The sequence below is a fragment of the Pyrgilauda ruficollis genome, unplaced genomic scaffold (assembly GCF_017590135.1).
Source record: "Pyrgilauda ruficollis isolate IOZ18807 unplaced genomic scaffold, ASM1759013v1 scaffold210, whole genome shotgun sequence".
NCBI lineage: Eukaryota > Metazoa > Chordata > Aves > Passeriformes > Passeridae > Pyrgilauda > Pyrgilauda ruficollis.
This window is the reverse complement of record NW_024520319.1, coordinates 353,277-369,027: the sequence shown is the minus strand read 5'-3', so window position 1 is coordinate 369,027 and position 15,751 is coordinate 353,277. Positions and strand designations below refer to the sequence as shown.

At 43.5% G+C, this 15,751-nt stretch overlaps 1 protein-coding gene across 1 annotated transcript in view; it reads right to left on the bottom strand.

Moving 5' to 3' along the window:
- MCU (mitochondrial calcium uniporter) overlaps positions 1-15,751 on the bottom strand; it is an 81,449-nt gene that overhangs the window by 4,140 nt on the left and 61,558 nt on the right. Inside the window, exons 3-7 of the mRNA XM_041468112.1 lie at positions 8,561-8,630; positions 4,487-4,657; positions 3,590-3,694; positions 1,267-1,427; positions 582-785 (exon numbers count right to left, since the gene is read on the bottom strand). Of these exons, the coding sequence (XP_041324046.1) occupies positions 582-785; positions 1,267-1,427; positions 3,590-3,694; positions 4,487-4,657; positions 8,561-8,630 (711 nt within the window). The remainder of the gene's footprint in view (positions 1-581; positions 786-1,266; positions 1,428-3,589; positions 3,695-4,486; positions 4,658-8,560; positions 8,631-15,751) is intronic.

Here is a 15,751-nt window from a genome sequence, read left to right as displayed (position 1 = left end):
CCTGCAGCATCTGTTCTGATGGCCCTGTGACAGCAGAGACACTTTGAGCCCTCCCTTCCTCATTATTTAGGCAGAATTGGGAACTGATGAGACAAAAAACCACACACTAGAAAATCTACAGAGAATCTGTCACAATTACAAGCATCCAGAGATGGATTCTTCATCTGGATGGGAGGCTAGATCTGTGAAAGATATTTCCAACAAGATGCCTGATCCTTGGGCTCCTTATAAAGGCCAGCGTGGCACATGAGAAGGGTGGGCTTCCTTGAAGCTCAGAAGGTGTCTCAGGCCATACCTGTCTGCACTGCCAAGAAAGGAATCTGTTTGGCTACAGCAGTCAGTCACCAACCAAACAGAGAAAAACATTTCTGGTAAGACAACCAGCCAGGACCACCATGAGAACACCCCATCCACAGACCACCTCCCTGGCCAGCACAATGAAACAAGTAGCATCTGATTTCCAACAGGATAAGGAAGGGGCTAAGCACCTTCTACCAGGCACAACTTTGCTATTTTTCTAGGGAGTAGAGCCCAGAGAAAGTCTTCTACTGAAGTGTCAAAATCAGCACAACAAGTCCTACCTGGCGGGTCATTACGAAATAAGCATACATTGCCATGGCACTACCATAGGTGATGAAATAGGTGACTGGTTCCATAATGTCCCAAGAATATTCCCACCAGGTGAGGCGGGCCAGAATCCCAAACTGAGTGGCCATATAGGCCAGGCCTCCCCACAACACCAAGGTTGTCCTCTTCTCTGCTTTCCTGCTGAGCTCCATTCTTACCTGCAGAAGGCAGAAACACATATCTTGCAGTCTCAGAAGTAATTATGTTAATATTGTTAAGAGATAATAATGTAAAATCAGTCCCTTATATTAATAGCAACATTAAGTGGTTTGAAACATGATTTGATTATGCATGATGCTTACACAAACAAACCTCAGCTTCTTTTCCATCACTGTCTTGCTGTCACCTATATTTACTCTGAGCATGCTCTGAAGGCCTCAGGAAAGTGTTTATTTCTCTACGTTCAGAGATGTTCTGTTGCATTAGCCCCAGCCTTTATTTACTAACAAGCTCATTTCTAACTACTTGAAGCAAGGAAACAAAATATTTCCACAGAAAGCAGAAGCAGACGTGGTTTGGTAAACACTTGGTTCAGTGATCTTAAAACTATTTGAAGCACGCCAGGGACCCAATTAAAACCTGGAAATACATCCAGGCTGCATTTGGAGGATAAATACAACACACTGAGAAACTCCTTACTTTTTCTAGAGGTGCTAGTTGCTCCTTCAATTGCTCTAGCCTCCCTATCAGCTCCTTCTCCTTGTTCAGCTGGTGCTCCTCGATGCTCAAGGCTGTGTACAACTGCTGAACCAACGTCTTCACATCATTCAGCGTCGTGGCATTTTCATGGCTTAAGAGCTCTAGGGAAAGACAGAGGCTGCTTTATCCACTGTGCCCACAGGGCTTCTCGTGGGCCCTTGGGGAACCGCTATTAGTCTGCACCGGAAATGAACAAAACTATCTTCTCAACAAAGAGGCCTTTGGAAGAGCTCCAGCATTCTAAGACAATGTGATTCCCTTGAAAGAAAACCAGGCCTCACTATTGGATATTCCTAAAATTTGCTAAGAATGAAAAGAGAGGTGTCCTATAAAGCTGGCCAGATGTTAACAGCTGCTTCTGATTCATACTTATATACAAGACAAACAAACTAAACTAGCTATGATCCATCACACCAGCTGTCAAGACACGGGCAGAATTCAGAATACAGACCACCAGCAACCAGAGTTAGTGGTGGTGGCAACTGAACGTTGTGGGTTAGGGACCCCACAACAGCCTCAGCAGCAGCACTTGGAGCGCCAGTGCCAAGAATTGTTTCCCAGTGCACTGTGGGTAACACCCCGTGCTGTGCTGCCTGCAAAGGAGTGAAGCTCTCCCACACAGTATCTAGAAACAAGAACAGGGCCACAACTCAAAAACACCTTTATCCTTGCATTGCAACTCAAAAAGGATTCCTAGAGGACACCAGTTCATAAATGAGTTGTGACTACTTGTATTGTTTTACAGTCCACATGGAAAAAAAAGAAGTTTGAAATTAAAGCAAAATATTCTGACATTAACCAAATAAAAAATTAATTTTTGTAGCATCCTTGGACTTGTACCTAAAGGTATCAAAATATGATTTTACCAACTCAAAAAGCTATGGACAACTTAAATTTTAACACCAGCAGCTCAAGGGAAAAAAGTGACTCAGCTGCCTGTGCCAAGACACACAAAGCACTTAATTTCATGTGTTCCTACTGAGGTGAACATCAAGAAGTACTTATTTAAAATTACAGTATTCTGGCATTTCCATTCTCAAATACACAAGGTGATCTTGTAAAAATGAAAAAGCAAGAGCTGAAAAGTTTGACAGAACTAATCTCAGTGCCTATTTGCAGGCACATTCATTTTAGCACAGACTATAGAAATCTCCTTGGCAAGTGCATCCTAGGAGACAATTTCCTGTAACCTTGGTGATCCCAGAGCTCACCTATCAGTACACAGTGGGTGACAGCAGAGGAACTTCTTTGTGTGTGTGATACCCAGTGGTTTAGATATCCAGTCTTAGCAGAGAGCTTTCTGCTAAGGTGGTTTTAATGAGATGGGGAAAAAAATCATCTCTAGTAGAGGTCAGTCTACCCCACATTTAGGAGAGAAAGACCATCTCACCCAGTATACTTCACTCCCAATTCCAGAATAACAGAAAAATAACATCTCCCACATCTGTGAGCCAGGAGACAAACAGAAACAGCATTTCCCAAGCTGTCCCTCTTGTCTAAATCCTCAGAGGTAACTACAGGCAAGCAAGAACCTTGTGGTTTATGAAGGCTATGAAGCTGCCCAGAAGAAAGAGGGCAGACAAAAACACTGAATTCCTTCGTCCCCCAGTAATGCTGAAATGTCTCAAAAGCTTCTTTGCAGGTTTTCACATCTTGAAAATCACACACGTTCAAAGAATATTACAGAAATGGATTTTCTTATTGACTCAGAATAGGTTGCTTTCCCTTCCCCTCCTACCTGATTCTTCTAAGGGCACAGTCTCTTTTATTTCACTGTTTGGTAGCTAACAGGGGTTTGAGGTTTATCTGCAATGTTCAAAGTATCACATTTAAATGGAAACAATGTTAGCTGTCAGGAGAAGCAACAATTTATTCTTCCAAACCAGACAATCTAAATTCCAATCTAATTCCCATCTTGTCTTGTATTCCTTCAGAATGAATTAAATTAAATTACTTTCCAGTAATTATAAAAAAAATTTGACAAATTTACAAATTAAAAGGAATTCTATTTCTTTGTTTATTCCTCTTGAGGGCTGGGGGCACTAGCTTTGAACAGAATGAAATATCTGCTTTTCATTAGTGATTATTCTGACTACTTGGAAATCTCTAAATTGGGCTCCAAGGGCAGGATTAGAAACCACGAGGTTTCACTTTAGAAACAACACTTCATGCTCCTGAACAAGTTAATAAAGCATGCTGCAGTGAAGCAGGGAACTGAATACTGAGATTACTCCCAGGGCTGAGCAGAAGCAGGCTGCTTTACCTCTCTTTGGTGGTCTGACATGGTAGGAGACATCATTAATGATCAGTTTGAAGTCATCCAGCAGAAGCAGGTCTATGCCTGTGGAGGAGGCCACACGTGTGCCATCTGTAAGGAAAACAGAAACACAGATGATGCATTAAGCAGGAGGAACAAAGAACTTCAAACATGCTGTGGCTAAATTGTAATATCATCCCAAGCCCAGCTGTTTGGTTTCTATTCTTTGTAAATAGAATAATGTAAATATTATTTACAGAAAACCAGAGGGTGGATCTCTTAATTTACAGTATTGGACTATGAAAAAAATGTAAAAGTATGAGAGTAGTGTACAAAAATACAGAAAAACATAACAATCTTTAATAAAAATAGCAAAGTCTTCAGATGAACTCGATCTCTTGATGTGCTTTGTCATATGACCAAAAATCAAAGAGCAAAGTCCCTTAAAGCCAAAACAGAATTTGAGTTCACAAAATAACTTTAAATTCTTAGCTATTTACAATAATAACATAAATATTCTTTGTGAAGGATGATACTTTTTGCCAGGACAATGAAAGGTGAAACATAACTGAGTTCTCACTGCTAAAGCACGATACTGTTTCCCATGTACCACCTTCCACACCCGACTCCTTATAAATCAATTTCAACCTCTATGTAGGTTGCACAGCTTGCATCTTCCCTACTAAATAGTAGGGAACTCACCAAAAACCATCTCCATTAGGACTGATTTCCTTGGCAGCACTGACTACACAATATTCTAACTCTAGGAATAGCATTTCTACCTTCTGCTCTTTCAGGAAGGTCAGAGAACTCACACCAGAGCGAGCTTCTACTTCAAAAGCAAAAGGCCGGATGCAGACAGCTGGCAAGCAAGCAAATCAATCAGTTTGTAAACAAGAGTACCTGCTGAGTAGATTGCAACTCGATCAATGCCTCTGTCCTCTGCTCGCAGCTGTTGCAAGAACACCCCGACAGAGTCTGAGATGGGTTTCAGGGTGAACTGGCAGCGCTCGCGCCGCGATGGAAGACTCACAGAAATCACAGGCAAGCCGTTCTGGTAAACCACCGTCACTTCTACAGACACAACAAAAACACAAGATCGTTAGAAGGTAACAGATCTTCTCTACTTGCTCCATGGAGAAGAGGCAAACCTGATTATAATCTGAATGTAACAGATTAAACTTTCAGTTTTCTCAAGAGATAAGGCCAAAGAAAAATTGAGGTATAGCAGAGATTCTCACTCCAGTAATTTGGCAGTATTTTTCTGTACTTTGTAAAAGTTACTTACTTTAAAAGTTACTGACTCTACAGTCACCTTTGCTCTAAAGGCAACATGATAGCAAAAAGCCGTAACATGACAGCACAGTCTGTTTTGGTTAGGTTTTGAGAATGAAAGCATTTTGGACTCTGGAAGACAAAACACTGCTGTTTATATCAGAATTTATAGCTCAGGAGACAAAGACAGATTGTGTCTATTAGGAAACATCAAGGAAGGACCCACTTCAAATCTTTATGTTCTTATTTAGTTCTGGTTTCTTCCTCCTTGTCCTGAGGCAAAACATGTCAGAAAGCAGTCAGGAGCATGAGGCTGCAGGAGAACAGCACTCCGAGTTTAGGCTTCAAGGTCATTTCATCTAAAATTCATGGGATCAATATGCTTTGTACGTCTCCAGACAGGCATTACTACTTAGGTGTAGATAAAACAAGATTTTCCCATTTCTTTGGTGCTGCCAAAAGCTTTTCTGAGGGCGTTCTTGAGGATTTCTGTAATTCTAAAATCAATGGTAGTGAACTGTATGAGCTGTAAGCTAGTTATTACTTTACTGCCACAACCTGCTCCGTGTACTTCGTGAGACCCATACACAGAAAAGAGAAGTTAAAAGTTCATATTTGCTAAGCCCTTTATTGAATCACAGTCATAACTGTCCTCAAGTGATGTAGTTGCTAAGACATAGCAGCACACCTCAAAACGATTTGCTTTTACAGGTATCTTTGTTATGTAAAAGCACACAGGGTTTTTTATTGCTCAGAGCATTTGCTGTGTCTCAAGGATGGTGCAGTCACACCCACCCACAATTCATCTGCCTCAGTATCCCAACCTGTTGTAGCTTTGGTCAACTCCTGTCTCCTTAAACTCACTGAACTCATGCACTGACATGCTAAGTCATTTTAAGCAGCTAACACCAAAACCAGCCAGTCAAAAAGTCAACAGAAGTAGAAATAAAGGCAAATAATGTTATTTTAACTAGCAAAGGGAACTATGGGGACAATCCTGGGGCAACACACCTTTCCAAAAATGGGGGATCGTGGATACTGAGAAAGGATTTACCAAGTGCACTTGTACAAAGCCAGAAGAATTCTCTTCTCATTCTTAACTATCACACACCTTCATGAAATTAATCAAGCATAAAAAAGCTTTTTCCCCTCTTGCAAAGGATTGCTACCTTCAAGTCCTTAAAGACTAGATGGAAGCAACCAAGTATGGACACCTAAAACAACTAAAGCAGCCTAAGAGGTCCCAGTATTTGAAAAACTATCAATGCCTCTTCTCAAGACTCAGACACCTGACAGGATTTTAGTAGCTTTAGTGTTTTGAAGCACAGAACTCAGAGACAACAATCAGATATTTACTAGAAAGAAATAAAGCAAAGTGCTAATTTATTTGGACTGCCAGACAGAATTTAGAGCTCCTTAGCAGCAGCTGTTATGACACCAGCTACCAGGTTTTCTTTAAATTTAAAATGCTACCTGGATCACACAGGCAGTGAGGCAGATTTTTGCAGAGAAGAGAGAACAATGTTTGCATTTACACTTTTTCCATGGATCCCCGTTGGTACCACCCAGAGCTCCAGGACTGCCAGCTCTGGAGGAAGTGCCTACCAGGAACAGTCCTCCTGCATTTTAGGAGTCATCAGCATTAGGAGCACAAACAAAGCCTTTCACCGGGATTTCCAGCTTAGGTAAAGTATTAAAGACCAAATTATTTCCCTTCAAAAGACAGGGTCCATAAGCCTGCAAATACAGCTGCTTTATATTTTCTTTGCAAAAACCCTGTAAAAGTAATTTCCTAGCTTAATTCACTGGTGGGGAAAGTCCGTGATTGCAGGTTGATCCTCTCACCACCTCCCACACAAGCAATGCTGGTCAGACTTTTACTGCATTGAAGAGGGAAAAGGCATAGAAAAGAAGGAAGTCTGAAGGACACAATAACACAAACCTAACAGACAGCAGCAGGCAGCTCCAGTAAAAGTTATTAACAAGCCCCTGTGATATGGCTGCCTCACTCTTCTCTCCCACAGCCCTGGGTGTCTTCTGCATCTACTCCACAAGTTACAAAGAGAACAAAGCATTTGGCACCTCTCTAATTACAGAGCTAAGGTTTCAGCTAATCTTCCCCTAGTTAAATTTTAAGCCAGGATTTAAAGGCATGGGACAAGTAAAAGAAATTAATGTTATACAAGTGTGCTGCACTTACATTTACAGTCACCTACAGCCTGGCCAGGAATGGTGCTAAATGAGACCGTGGGGGATTTGAAAAGCTTTACATGCTATATTAAGTGTGGGGTTGCTTTGAGGCATGAGTTCCATCCAAGTACCACAAAGCTTTGACTCAACCATATGTGCACCAGCAAGAGGTCATGGGTGGTTTTTTTGGTTTTTTTTTCAAGATTTCCATTTTCACCTAATATCAACTTGAGCAACAAACGAGGTCAAAATGAAGTACAATAAAAGAAAAAAAGTGTTGCCAAAGAAGTCAGTGCTGAACATTGGCTACTGGTAAAGGCAAAGTTATCAGAAGAAATAATGAGAGAATTATTCAAGCACAACATGAGGAAAGGTAAAATCAAATCAGCACAGGCAGACAGCACACAGCATCTCAATCTTACACATCCTCTACACTTCTACCTGTTGAAGCTGCCAGGTTTTCATGCAAGCTCTGCAGAGCAGTCAGTCATGTTCTCTTTGTCTTTGCACACTTGTTACCCTGGCAGGGGAAGCAGGAACCCTTCATTTATTAGCTTTCAGACCTCATTAACAAGCCTTAACAAGGAGAGGATCCACTCAATGCCCACGTCTGTCAGCACAAGTGCTCCACTCCCTGTGCACAGCATGCAGATGTCAAGCAGCTGAAAGCTGCTCCTTTCCACTTTGCATTGGCAGCACACTGAGATTTTTAAAGTTCCACTAGTGCATCCTTTTGCTTTGTGCTCTGACAACCTTATCAAAAAAGCTTCATGTTTGAACTGTCCTAGAATTTAAATAAAGGAATAACATTGCTTTGGCTTCAAAATTTATTCACTGCAGTGAGCAATGCTTTTGACCATTCTGGCATGTAGCTAAACTGCACTTTTGTTACATAAATGGACTTAAGGGGGCAGGTAGGGTCAGGCTGAAGGGACCACAGTGAGTCTTCTGGTGCCACCTCCCTTTTCAAGCAGGGACATCCCAGAGCACATGGCACAGGATTGTGTCCAGATGGTTCTGGAGCATCCTCAGTGAGGGAGACTCCACAGCCTCTATGGGCTATCTGTTCCAGTACACAGGGAGAAGATTTTCCCCATGTCCAGGCAGAATTTCCTGTGCATCAGTTTCTGCCCTTTGCCTCGTGTCCAAGTGCTTGGCACCACTGAACAGAGCCTGGCTCCAGCCTCTGGCACCTCCCTCCAGGCAGGACAGCACCCTGAAGGGCAGGAGTCATACAGACCTCACAGCCACATCAGAAAGAAGTGTGGCAAAAAGACTCGGACAGTTGCATGCAATTCCATCTTTCTTTATAAAGCCTGTCCAGTTTTGTAAGGACAGTTCATAGAAAAGTTGCCCATTGCTTTAATTCTTTCTGACGTTGTTCTCTCTGTCGCCTCCTTAGCTCCAGACTGGATTGGTGCCCAGCCAAAGAAGCCTCCACCAGAAAAGGGGGCAGGGAATGAAACCTGAGTTGTGGAAGTCCAAGTGAGGCAGGAGCTGGTGTGGACTCACCATCAGAGGGCACTACGGTACTGCAATACACCACTCTCACGCTCTGCCAAGGAGACAGCCGCTGATGCACCTGGAAAACACGGGGAAAAGGACAAATGTTCAGAGTCTGGCAGGATCCGGCCCAGCGCCATCTCCTGCGACCCCTCCCCAATGCCCGCGCCAGGCACTTCCTCCCGTCCGGAGCAGCCACAAATCCGCAGCACCTGTCAGGAACAGCCTCTTCCCTTCCCATCTGTCACCCCACAGGGATTCCCCCCGCAGCCAAGTTCACCTCTACACACCTCACTCTCCACACGGGCAGCTGAGAGTCTGTAACAGAACAGCTGTGCTTTGTTTTCCTTAATGTGACATGGATTTTTAAAGCCACACGGTCAATCAGTTTTAAGAAATCCGTTTAGCTTACTACACAGACACAGAGTAGAAATTATACCAAAGCACAAGTCTTTAAAGGTTAAAAAAAGAAGTTTTTTGCATAACCAGGAGGGATGTTTTACAGAGTTGTGGATTAACAGGTTCATTCTCTTTGGTTGTTTTCTATGCCAACATTACTTTTCTCGTGTCCTTACAGAGGGAAGCCAAACTGAGATATGAAGCAATAAACATGCCTGTGCACAGAAGAACAAATTGTTCCAACATAAAAAGCAGTAATTGTAATACTGAGCTATAAAAATAAGAAACAACAGCCCAACAGGAAGAAAGCATATGAATGGGTTTGCATGTTCTGCAAACTTAGCAAGAGACTCATTTGCCCATGAAAATCTACAACCAGACTGATTTAAAGTCTATTTTTCAGATTATATTACACTGGTTATATACTAATCCTTCCCCAACACTGAAATTACAACTCTGGCACAAACCAGCCCAACTGTACACCACAGTAAGGAGTAACACACCAGCTCTCACCTGTCTCTGGTGGCTCATATTTCAGTGGCTAGCCTCAGATTTTTCAACAGCTGCTGTCCAATTTGGACATTCCTATGGTCTGGGATACTTTTTCTTTGCTGAACACTAAAACACAGCTGCCAAACCTACATTTTCATAAAGGTATCTTACAGGGAGGGATTGTTTAAGTAAACTTCTAATGAAGTTTGCAAACAAAACTCAGGTTGCTGATTACTTCTCTGCCAAATTGTCCAGACCTCTGTGTTTCATGAGGTTGCCTTTGATAACCTACTTTGAATGGCTTTAATTGCTACTTCCCTTGTCCTCTGAAGCCTGATATCCAAACCAAGGATAGTTTCCACTAATCTTTTTGAAAGCAGGACCTTTGGCCCTTATGGTCACTGCACTGACAGCTCTAGAAATTCACTGTGACAGGTGCTGTATTTATATTTCATTTCTATCAATTTTGACAACAAACATCAGTCATTTTCAATTTGCCTCCTCTCAATCTCATTTTCAGCTTCCCAGGGTCAAATCAGACAGGAAAATAAGTGGGCACCAAACAGCTGTAACTCAAGAGGGAAGCTGAATGTTTCAACAAGAGTAATGTTGTAAAAAACACCTGTGTGTTGGGAACTAAAGGGCAAATTTGCTATTTTGCAAGTGAAATAACCAAGTCGTCTTAACTCTCTGACAGCATGTGCTAATGTTGAGCAACCAGGACTACCCCTCCCACAGGAAAAAACCCAGGTTTTGGACTCAAAACTATCTGAGACAAACACAGCTATGGCCCCACATACTGTACAAATCCAGCTCTGTGACTAATATAATAGTATTGCCAAGACAACAAAGTCACAAGCTTCAAGGATCAGATGTGGTACCACATGCAAATCGATTTTCGGAACCAATTTTTACCTAAGGAGGGGAATTTCAATTCTTCCAAAAACAGTATCAGATATAACAACAAGTGGGCAGAATTCACTCAGTGAGACACAAACCCTCCTCAATCAGAGAGCACTACCCCAAAGACTGTTTATAGACCAGTTTTACATGATCCCACAGCACAGCTAGCACTGATATGAAGTTTTTACTGCTCCACTCTTCCCCTCTAGACAACATACTTCATTCATTTTTTCAAACACTGCACAGCAGGGCACAGCAGGACTCTGCTTTTCTGCCAGATGTAGAACAACACAACATCCTAAACCCTGCTAAACCCAGCATCATCCTACTGCAAAATAACCATGTAGCTGGAAGATGTTATCAGGTAGCACATGCAAAGACTTTACCTTCAGGCTACGAGTATCTGACAGATACAAGCTCACTCCAGAAGCCTCCTGCCCTCATAGAACGAAACAGGAAAAGGCAAAACAGGTTGAAAAAAACCAGGGCACGTTAGGTGACTCATCAAAAAGCTGAGGTGCCCCCAGACTTAACCCCTGCACAATTCTTGCATCCCAATATGGGCTGAACCCCTCTGTTTCCTTAACACTCCCCTCCCCAGCAGTGTGCTGCCAGTACATTTTACAGGAGAGATCTGTTAGAGCACTCCTATCTATCACTCCTGCAGCTCTGAACTGTGCTGCTGGTACAATCCCTTATCAACAAAAACAGTCTCTACTGGGCAGGAAGGGAAAAAAAGGAACAAATGAGCTCAAAACTGAGCAGAGACCAAGATGTCATGATATGTCATCCAAGGTTAGCAAGAGCTTACGGAGTCATCCATCATTTTTATTCCGAAGGGAGACTGTTGTTTTAAAATTGAGACGGAGAGAAATATTTGAATGTGTTATCCAATGTCTGCAGCTCAACAGCTTCATACAGAAAGGTGTCAGAAGGCTGAGGCTGCGGATCAGAGCAGCGCAGGGCACAGACAGGAACTCATTTCAAGCTTTACTGACCGCATGTGCCCCTCAGGTAAACAGCCAACAGCTCACGCCCCTTCAGCAACCAAGTGTGCAATAACTGCACCCAAATTTTAGTTGATACAGGCTTGTCCACCCCTCCCAAAATAAGCAATGCTTGGGAGCGTGAAAAGCACCAAAGGCAGACCACAAAAACAAAAAGCTTTAAGCACTAGGATAACTTTCTGGGTCTCACAGGAACACATGCAGGAATTCACATTCCACATCCATCAGATCCTTCATTTCCTGCCTTATCTGCAGTAAGATGCATGCTAAGAGGCTCAGGGTTATGCAGCAGCTGCGCTCCCAAAATGATTAAAGGAGCAAGAGAAAAAAAGTCCCAGTCCTCTACCTAAAACTAATCCCTCCTCCAGGTCTATATTAGACAACCCAAAGGCAAAAATAACAGCAGCTTTATAGGTCCTAATGTGGCTTTCTCAATACTGCCTGGGTGACAAAGTTAACCAAAGCCTTGCTGAAAAAAATCAACCTTTTGGCTACCAGTGAGTGCTCTCTGATGGAAAAAGAGGGAGCAGCTCCTGCTCTCCAGGTATGTAATTATCAATAATGGAATACTAACAACTTTAGGAGATTGAGTCTCCAAACCCTAATTAAAATCAGGAAAGAAGTTGACCAGGAAAAAAGAAAAAAAACACCCAAAGCATGAAAAAAAGGTGAACAACTTACTCTAGAACCCAAGTAAAACATGCTGCTAACTCATTACCTGGAGTACCAGTGCAGCAGAGCTTTTGTGAAAAACAGAGCATTCTCTGCATAAAAAATTTCTTACTACAAGCAAAGCATTTAAGAGACACATTTGCAAGTGCTTCTGGCAACATCTATTTTACAAATTATGAGGGGACTCCTTTATGTGGGGCTGCCTTAAGTCTGACACAAAGCAGCTCACCTTTTCCAGCAAGAAACAGATACTTTCCTCTCTATCCCGACTTCTGCTGCATGAAACACTGAATGTCTTTCCTGGCTCTAAAACTGGTTATCCTAAAACCTCCAGGCTGGAATCTCAGCGATGAAAACTGCAGCGAGCTTCCCCAGGCAGCCCCAGCAACCCAAGCCACCCACCTCAAACATGCTGAAGGGCTCCACTTATCTGTCTTTACCTCATTTCTGCTCCTGTACTCAATCTGTTAGATTTTAGTCTCTCTTAAACAGGATGCTGGAACCCTGGATGCTGAGAATTTCAGACTCTCTGTGCTCACAAACACTGACCCCCAGGAGAACACAGCATTTGACCTGAGGTCATTCCGAAATTGAATAACAGAACTAAGATTATGAGTGTGCAGTTTGAATAGAAGTGTGCAATATCACTCAGTAGAAAACTTGGAGTTCAAAGTTTTAAAATATAATAATATATATAAAGCTACGATAAAAGTTTTAAAGTAGTAACTAGTCTTTCTTCCCCTTCTTCATGAGTTTGAGTAGTATTTTGTAATTAGGCAGAAAAGTCTACATTAACAAGACACGAGTGATTAGTTAAGTTAAAAGTAACAATAATTTAAGTGTCATTTCTTAATTAGATAGTTTTTCCTTAAAAGACCTTGTAAAGATAGATACGAAGCCATTTTTGTAACTTGTTAGTGAAATAATGTAGAACTCACAACTTGTGAGACTGTAATATAAATAAAAAATAATAAATATCTAAGTCCAAACACAAAGTACCATCTCAAATGCTTTCAATCCCAACCACAACAAAAAAAAAAAAAAAAAAAAAAAAAAAAAAAAAGAAAATAAAGAATCAACACAGTACCTTGATCCTAAATTATCAGAGTTCCCTTCTGTCCCTGCCCTTTTCCTTCCCCTGCACACCAGCTGTCTGCAAAGTAAAGGGCAAAACCATGCCCTGACCAGAAACCTGCTGTCTGAGGGATTTGATGTGTGACTTCCCAACACAGCCAGTGGTTTTGCACCAGCACACAATCTCTGACTGGATTGAAATACATTGAGCTGTGAGGGGCTGACTGGGGCCAGCTGCTCGCTCGCTCCTCGGGAATAGGACAGCAGGATGCAGGATAAAAGGATGAAGGCGGAGAGATCAGTCACCACTCCTCACTGGCTTAACAGACTGCACTAAGGGAAAGTTGATTTACTGCCAATTAAAGTAGATAATATCAAGAAACAGCCTGAAATTAACACTTTGCCCCTAACCCAACCCTTTATCCAGGATCCAACTCTGCTCAGAAACCCCTTAGACACAGCACACTGAGATTCCTCATCCCCTGGGTACCCCACAGAGACTCCTCAGCCCCAAACACCCCACAGAGATCAGAGACTCTTCAACCCCAGACACCTCTCGGCCTCCTGAGACACCCCACAGATATCAGAAATCCCCCTTAGCCCCATGACACCCCACAAAACCATCACAGAGACCTCTCAGCCCCATGACACCCCACTGAGATCAGAGACCCCCCTCAGCCCCATGACACCCCACACAGCCTTCAGAGACCCCTCAGCCCTGTGACACCCCAGATATCAGACACCCCTCAGCCCCGTGACACCCCACACAGCCTTCAGAGACCCCTCAGCCCCATGACACCCCACAGATACCAGAAATCCCCCTTAGCCCCATGACACCCCACAAAACCATCACAGAGACCTCTCAGCCCCATGACACCCCACACAGCCCCCACAGAGACCCCTCAGCCCCACGATACCCCGCACAACCATCGGCCCCGTGACATCCCACCGATATCAGAAACCCCCCTCAGTCCCATGACACCCCACAGAGCTCCCACAGAAACCCCTCCCAGCCCCAGGCACCCCACCCAGTGACTATCAAACCAGTCTGCCGATAAAACCCTTCACAATGGAGCAGCGTGGGGCTCTGAGCACTCACAGGACCTCGCCAGCCCGCAGCAGCCCCTCACAGAGGAGCTCTGAGGGCAGCGGGGTGACCAGGGGAAGATGGCGGCGCCTCGTGAGGGACCCGCCTGCTGCCAGCGCCAGCTTCAGATAATTCCTGCTAATTCCTCCTCAGCGCCCTCCCCGCCTTCCTCAGACACCTCCAAAGGGATCAAAACGGGCCTGTCTGCCACTGGAGATGTCTGCCTGCATCTCTCACCCCCTTCCTTTCTTTCTGAGGTGCCTAGACATCATTGCGCACTTCCGGGATCTCTCTTTGAGAGAAAAAAATACCAAAAAAATCTCAATCTTCCTTTGAAATTGAACCCAACTTTATCAGGGATTTTCAACCTTGATAATGGAAGACCTTCTCCAGCTGAGGTCTCTGGATACACTCACACAGCCAATACAGCCATGTAGTATTTGCTAGCAGGTGTACCCTGGGCTGCTGTTTGGGAGTGTGGGGTGTGATAAAACACCCCCTGCTCCCACAAGGGAACAGCTCACACCGCATCCATGCAAACCCCAGGGATCTGGCTGGAGAAAAAAACACCTCTGGACTCAAGAGCTGTGCCCTCGCAGTGACAGCAACAAGCCACGCACTTCTGAGCACAATTTTCTCTAAGTCCAAGTTGCTGCCTTTTTAAACCACGCAGCTCGTTTCCCAGGACCCAAACAACACTTGTCTGATTAAATCCCACTGCCTTGAACTGATTCCTTTCTCTCTTTGACAGCAAGCCCTTACTCCATCCCACTCAAGAGGTCAGATTTTGCACCAAAAAGAACATTTTGCACCCACTGCCTCCGCAGGGCAGCGTTTCATGAGGATGAGGGTCAAGCAAACAAGAACCCGTCTGAACTGCAGTGCTATTCTTTGTGGATTTTTTCTTCTGTGTTTTAAAATCGGGCTGTAGACGGACACAAAAAAAGGCAATGCCAGCAAGATGTGGGAAGTGTTATTGCTTACATTTGGAAGCACTTTGTATGACCTACGCATTAGCAAATGATCTTCATTTGCCTCAGTTCTCGTTCCTGCCTGAATTTTCTCCTCTTCCAGCATTAGTACAAAGCTCTATCACATCTGCTAGGAAGGGAATATAAACAGGAGGTGAGCTATAAATATTCGTTTCTCACCCTGCTTCCTTTGCCCATCTGCCTAAAAAGAAGCAGGTAATCCACAGTGTCCAGGAAGAGGAGGGGGTAGGAGGAAAGAGATTAATTCTCTGCAGGAAAGGGAAAAAGGGACGAAGTAACTGTTCCTCATCCTTTCTCCCAGGCATTACTGCTGCTCTGGAGATACTGAAACAAGGAGTTGCAGCAGGAACTGTTGTTGAGCAGGAACATCACTGCATTTGATGGGTTTGATTGAGCCTCTAGGAGACAAAAGAAGGAAGAGCAGGTAATAAAAGGGAAAAAAGTTGAGCTGACATCTTAAGCACATCAGTAAGGCAGAATCTGTTGCTTTTAACAGGTGCTTCCCTTGCCACCATCCACATCACTTCCCCCTTAACTAAAAACCAAATCAAAACCCCAAACCGAAACCTTCTCT